The 6,761-nt window shown below is 46.8% G+C and overlaps 1 protein-coding gene across 1 annotated transcript; it reads right to left on the bottom strand.

Moving 5' to 3' along the window:
* Nucleotides 1–3,744: 3,744 nt before the first annotated feature.
* On the bottom strand, nucleotides 3,745–6,341 carry LOC109164267 (farnesol kinase, chloroplastic). The gene is made up of 6 exons (XM_019312953.1): nucleotides 5,897–6,341; nucleotides 5,674–5,741; nucleotides 5,460–5,591; nucleotides 4,617–4,732; nucleotides 4,376–4,490; nucleotides 3,745–4,119 (listed from the first exon to the last, which is right to left on the bottom strand). Exons 1-6 carry the CDS (start codon nucleotides 6,221–6,223, stop codon nucleotides 3,942–3,944), a joined length of 936 nt encoding a protein of 311 aa, XP_019168498.1. The 5' UTR covers nucleotides 6,224–6,341; the 3' UTR covers nucleotides 3,745–3,941.
* Between the last annotated feature and the right edge of the window lie 420 nt (nucleotides 6,342–6,761).

Raw genomic sequence — 6,761 nt, 5'->3', positions numbered from 1 at the left:
CCATAACCCTTTGGACGTCCGTCCCCTTAACGTCAATCGTGACCACGAGCGCCTCCATGCCGTGGTCACTGCTGGTAGGTTGGTCCTCGAGGGTGAAGGTTATGGGTTCCATCTTCTGCCTCTTCCCGGTCTCCCGGGAATCCACTATAGCGACCGGGCAATTAGTCCGCGGTCGGGAAGCATCTTCCAGTCCACCAAAAATGACATGGATGGTAGGCTTTCCGGACGGGCGGCTACCAGACGGAGGGTCAGGGTCCCGTCGGTCATCATGACGATCGTCCCTTCGATCGTCCCTTCTGTCTTGCCCTGACCGATCAGAGCGGTGATGGGAACGTCTATGATCCCTCCGATCGGTGTTCCTCTTGTTGTCCTCTCTCTTCCCCACACACTTGTCCAATTTTCCCATGTTAAGCAGATCTTCCAACAATTGGCGTAAGTGGGTACACTCCTCGGTGTCATGCCCGGCACATCGATGGTAAGCACAGTGCTTACTCTTGTCAGGGCCGTCTCGATCGGGATGGGGGAGTTTGATGAGATTGCAGGACTGGGCGTATTGCATGGCCTCCGCTGCGGATCGGTTCAAGGCCGTAAACTCGCCAGGCCTGGTGCGGGATCGGGGATTGTCATCTCTCGACCGATGTTCCGCCCGGCCGGCCGGTTTACGGGACGAAGAGCCGACCTCCTGCAAGCGCTTTACGGCGTTCGCCTCGCCGGCGTTGGCATAGTCTGTGACCCTCCGAAGGGCCTCCTCGTAACTGGTCGGGGGTGTAGGATGAAGTCTTGATACAAATGTCCCGCCCGGAGAGATATGTGAAGCATATGGGTGGCGGTCGCGTCGTCCATAGGCTCGACTTCCCCGACCGCTGCCTTCCACTTGACGAGGAAATCGGTCAGGCTTTCCCCTTCTAACTGCTTGGCCTTCTCAAGATACATGTAGGACTTTCTCACCACTTTGGAAGTAATGAACTTCCTCACAAACTTGATCGCCAAGGTATCAAATCTGTCGATCGAGCCCGGTGGTAAGGTCCGAAACCATTCTGCTGCTCGACCGGTGAGCGTAGAGTAAAATGCCCTACACATTACGGCGTCTGACACGCCCTTCATCATCATGTTGCTGTAAAAATCATTCACATGGGCCTCAGGGTCTGCCCGTCCGTCATAACTCTTCTCTCCAGAGACCTTCAAGTCGAGCGGGTAAGGCTGGGCCATTACCGCCGCTGTGAAAGGCGTCTGGTGCAGGGTCGATTGGTTGACCGGGGGTGTTGCAGGGTACGCATTCCTGAGCTGCGCAACTTCCGCCTGGAGGTTATAGAGCAATCCTCGGGTTTCGTTGAGCTCGGCAGCTTGAGCGGCTTGGGCTGTATCCCGAGCGCGTCGCCGTCGGTGAGATCTCGACCCGCTATACCCAGATGAAGCCTCCTGGCTAGCCTCCTGCATCTGTACGTCTTCTTGTCCGCGGTTCGAGTCTTGTAGTCCCAAACGCTGGCGCATCTCCGGTCGAAGACGATCAAAGGCTACCGCTCGGGCAACTTCTTCAGGGTCCTCCGCTTGGACGGCCTGAGCTGGGGCCTCCATCGCATCAGCACCCCCCGACCCCAACCGCGAATGAGCCGAGTGTCGAGCCCGGGATGCGGACTGACGATGCGGCTCTACCTGTGCGGTCGGTTGTACTGGAGGGGCGGCGGCTGGAGCTGTATAAGCAGGCGTATATGGTGGATAACCAACCGGGGAAGTGTAGCACATTGGTTGGCCTGGCCAATACCCATACGGCGGAGGTGGGACCGGGTACGGATACTGGGCGGGATACATCATCGGCTGCTGCTGATATGGCAAACCGGGTGTTGGGTATCCCGGTTGTATGTAATTCACCGGCTGTTGGGCGGCCGGGTATGCATTTGATGGATGCGGTGGTGAGAGGTTGAGGTTGAGGTCCATCGTCTGACCCTGCTGTTGGGTAGCATAGTGGTCGGAGGAGCTCGCCGCATCCGGCTGGTCGTCGGCAAAGTTGTTGTGTGCCCACGGATACATCGTTGCAAAGAGGCCGAGTGCTCGTCAAGACGTAGCTTTGTTGCACCGGGTCCCCACAGACGGCGCCAAAATGATACTGCTAATTATACGTAAGCAATATGAAATAACTCGAGACCAATTAAAGCAAGTAAATGTCTTTATTGATCACGGTAGAGGCCCTAAGTACAATCTACTTGGTTGCTCTGAGTACCGACTGACTGCGGTCGGGATTCTCTAACAACAACCTATCGATCGTCCAAAAGTCCCCTACACTATAGCTACTGTGGGTATTTATAGCCGCTATGCCGGGGACAGGATTCCAGCCGCTCGGCATGTCCTCCACGTAGCCACCACGTGTCATCCTCCCGGGTGCCCTGCCTGTCGATGTAGAGAGCCGCCACGTGTCCTCCATCAGCCCTCTCGCCAAAGGGCTACCGCTCGGTGGTTGACATCATCGTTCGGGCAACTCCCGGTCGGACCCCAACCGGGTTCTTCACAAGGAACCCGACCTGCTACCTGCAAAGACAAAGAGAAAAGGACAAAGGCATCTCGGTCGTTGTGAAGCTATGTCGGTCGGGATATTCCCTACCACCCCTATAACAGTAGGACCAAAAATGGAATTCACTCAAAATTAACATATTCATAAGAATATTAAAAATAAATATTAATTAAAATACACAATTTACATATTGAATTTACATTCACTAACAAAATAAACACCACCCCAAGATATTAAAAATAAACATTTTGTGTATATTAATTTATCTTATGAATCTTCAGTATATTCAAAATAAACATTTTGTTAGTGATCCATCTCATAAGATAGACAATGATCCACGGTGATAGAGAATACTCTTCGGGTATACTTCCTCTTTGTTGGATCACTTCCTGCGTATCTGTTTGATATTCGGTCGGATCAATGGGAAGGACCATTACCGACCCCAGGACCCACTGACCCAACCTAAATAATACTCCGTAGTATTGAGCAAGGTGAGGTCAGTACCAATGCCTGATCCCTTTCAGACTTGCCCCGACCAGCTTAAGTTGAGAAGTGTCACCCGACTTTCTCTACTTGAGAGTTGAGGCCTTTGGCGCCTTTCATTTGTTCGAACCCGGTGGTTGCAAGAACGAGGAAGTCAAGAATCTCAGTACACGTGGAAGAATCAGCATGGCCTCCGACATGTCTGTGGGCATGGGCACCACGTGTTGCATATGTCGAGAGACCGGCATGTGCTCCCTTCAACCTCCTATATATCACATTAAATGCTAGTGGGGAGACAGTTGGACACTTCTATTTAGCCTTATTTAGCTCGGGAACATCTAGCCTCACGTCATCACCGACTAGAGAATGATCCATCTACGATCCGACCTCATCACTTGTACATATTTGTGGAAACTCCCGTATTTTTCATATTACACGGTATAATAATCCTCTCCAAAGTGAGTGGTTGAGTGAGTGGAGCATAATTTTCATACTAAAAAGTTACGAGTTCAATTCTCGCCAATACCCTCTCCGTCAACATTGTTGCACAAGATCTTTATAGTGCAGATTATCTCTCTGTGTGGTTTGTTGATTATTATTATATTGAAAGAGTAAAAAGCTAAGCTTATGAAATGGCTGTCCCATTCAGACTCCAAGTAAAACAAAGCCATGAATAGAGGCATCAATTGAAAACCAATCATTGTTACATATTATAAAATCAATGAATAGATTGTGAAGAATGCAATGCAGCAATGTAAAATCAAACAGCAGGCCAACATTCTTATTCAAGCAATAGTTAAGAACTTGCAGCAAGTGATGCATTTCATGAATGACTGCAATAATGAAACAGATTATTCCATCATCAATTCGTTACATAACACCAATTTCAAGTCCAAGTTAACAATCATCTAAACTTCTCAGAGTTTTCTCAAGATCAGTCTGCAGTCCTAGATCAGAAAATGCAACTGCCCGCCAATACAGAGGCGAGGGGCACTGTCAGGTTGTCGTCCAGCTCAGTGCTCAGCGGGTGAGATTCGACCAACGCTGCAGCGAGAGAGACAACCAAGAAACCAAGCACCATGTGTGGAGTCTTCTCGAGTTGCCCAAACGAGGAAAAATAGTGCATAAATCTGTTTAAAAAAATATGTATGTAAGCAAACAGTTATCAACATTGGCTGTTAACTTACAAAGGTCAACATCCCCTCTCGTACGGAAAAATCAATCTGGCCAGCACTTTGCCCCTTAATTGGGTCGGCCTAATGCGAATAGGGATTAGTCTGAGCATGGTACGGGTTTAAAGGTGCCTCATACAGTTAGGGTCTGCTCAAGACACCTCATGACCTGACCTAAAAAAAAAAAAAACTTCAAAGGTCAAGCAGAAGTTACCCGATAGATGCTAGGAAACCGAAAGCTGCCATTGCAATACTACCAGCAAAGGATTTGTTCTTGTTGTGGGGAAGCTTCGGGCTTCTGATCCTCCTGCCGATAATGTCAGCCATACCTGGAAAGAAACGAGTTTATTTCTTGAAGACTTCACGGGTTTTAGTGTTCAAAGTAAATAACACTAAGGATGTCCTCAGTTGAATACGTAATATACAGAATAATTATTTCTAAAGCAGTCTTATACCGTCACCAGCACAGAGGTTGCAAACTAGGGCAATTGCAATTGGGGAACTTCTCCAATAGACAGCACAAGCCAAAGTGATTGTGATAGCATAGTATAGAGGCCCCTTCAGAAGTTCCCTAATTGAATAATTATGCAAAGCAACTAAAAACGCCGTTTAGCTATGGGGTAAACGAGAAGCTAATTGAACAAAGTAAAGAGAATCCAAGCAACACAAAGGCAAGCAAGGGGTTCTTTCAAGTGATCATTCATTCCATCTCAGATACTTTACAGGAATCAATACTGCAGTTCCCCAGAATCAAATGAAAACTTCTGAAAATAAAAAACGCCACTTAACGGAGGCAACACCACCCAAGTTGGTCAGACTGTTGACTTGGTAACCACAAGGTTACAAGTTCGACTCCCCGTGGGAGTGGCCTATTGGCCTTCTTGATTTGAATCGGTCAGCTATAGGCAACTTAGGTTGGTTTACCTTTCTGTAGTCCTTTGTCGGCTAGGATCACAAGGCAGGGTTTACCCTGTGCACACCCTCGGATAGTAGCTATGGGTTTCCCTCCTCACTCAAAATAAAGCCACTTCACTATGGTGTAAAAGAGAAGCTAATTGAACAAAGTAAAGAGAATCCAAAGTCCAAACAACACAGAACCAATGGTTTCTTTCAAGCCACATAAGACTCAAGTCAAAATTACTTCCATCTCAGATACTTTACAGGAATCAAAACCACAGTACCAAGAATCAAATGAAAAGTTTTCAACATCAGCTCAACTGGAACAAATGTGCATAAACAAACAATATTCAAGAAGAGCATATAGTTTTGTTTATCCTTTTCTTCCACTTTGGGCTAACCTGTAGTCTCCAAATCTGCTCATAGACTTCACAGTTCCATCATCCTTCAATATCCCAAGACCCAAAAGCAGCAATTTGAATATGTTGAGTCCAGGAATAAGAGCTGCTACCAGTGCTCCTTGACGACCAGAACTACAAACAGAATATGGAGTGAACAAAATTGCCAGAAAATCAAATTAGATGAAATGCTTCTTCCCCATCTTCTGTTTCATACCTGAACATTGGCCAGCAAAGCATGAAAACCATACCCATGCTAACATGAACCAGCTTTCTATTCAGATTCTGAAAGATGAAATTTTCAGCATACCAAACCGCTAAAGATAGAAACCCATCATCAATCAAGATAAAAGCAGTATTTCCCAGAATCCTAGGTTTTTGAAAAGATAAGAAAAAAAAAAGGATAAATTCTGAGAACAAAAAGAGGCACAAGAACCCACCTGATCAAAATATCCTCTTTTAGCAATCTCTTCCCAGAACCGAAGACAGGAGAACGCGATGCCGCCGGACAACACGGAGGCGACGAGATCTCCGACGACAGGGTTCCCGGAAAACATGGTCAAGCCAACAGCCTGAGACCTCACTTTTCGTCGTATTCTCCTCGTAATTGTCGTGTTCCGGAGCGTTGAGCTGGCGTGACAGTGGCACACTGAACTAGCTAACAGAGGAGGACTAAAATAGGTTAAAAAGTCTGACTTTGGGTTTACCAGAGAGAAAGGTGTAGGAATCACAGCATAAGCAGCCATTCTGCATTTCACGCCAAACATATAATGCGGTGGTACAACGTTTGGTGACGGGCAGGTAATTCACGGCCGGCAGTTGGAACGAGAGTATTGGTCGCCTTCCCGATTACCACCGTCGGCCAGGCAATCTCTGTGGTTATTGAAAGATGTAGGCCATGTTTCACCCAGTTCGAAACTGGGTAATTTAATTTGTAGGGTCCTTTGATTTTGAAATTTGATCGAATTAGTCCTTCAATTATAGTAACGATTTCGAATTTATTGTTCTAAAAAAGTTGAATTTCCAACCCTAAGGGCTGCTAACATTTCGACCCAATAGAACGAGAGGATGTAAATTTCATGGTAATTCAGCTGAACACTGAGACTAGACATTTGTTTACTACGCATAAAGAGTTCTCTCATTTTGAAAGGTTACTCCCACACTGTCGTTGGCGAGACTCAATCTCGGGTCATTGTTTTTTACTCATATGATAAACTGATTTGTCCATACAAGTAACAATTTCGAATTTATGTCTCAAAGGATTGTTGAGAGTATATATACTGAGTAAACTTCGCTCACGTGTAA

Source organism: Ipomoea nil, unplaced genomic scaffold, assembly GCF_001879475.1.
Source record: "Ipomoea nil cultivar Tokyo-kokei standard unplaced genomic scaffold, Asagao_1.1 scaffold0302, whole genome shotgun sequence".
Taxonomy (NCBI): Eukaryota; Viridiplantae; Streptophyta; class Magnoliopsida; order Solanales; family Convolvulaceae; genus Ipomoea; species Ipomoea nil.
The sequence above is the reverse complement of the archived record's forward strand: the minus strand, read 5'-3'. Positions and strand labels throughout refer to the sequence as shown.

What these genes read in the sequence shown, in the direction of transcription:
- LOC109164267 (XM_019312953.1), bottom strand. Translation starts at nt 6,223, where the DNA reads ATGTTTGGCGTGAAATGCAGAATGGCTGCTTATGCTGTGATTCCTACA. An exon ending in AGCAGATTTGGAGACTACAG is followed by an intron (nt 4,733 to 5,459) that starts GTTAGCCCAAAG and finishes TTATTCAATTAG; the next exon opens with GGAACTTCTGAAGGGGCCTC. An exon ending in GGTTTCCTAGCATCTATCGG is followed by an intron (nt 4,120 to 4,375) that starts GTAACTTCTGCT and finishes TTTTTTAAACAG; the next exon opens with ATTTATGCACTATTTTTCCT.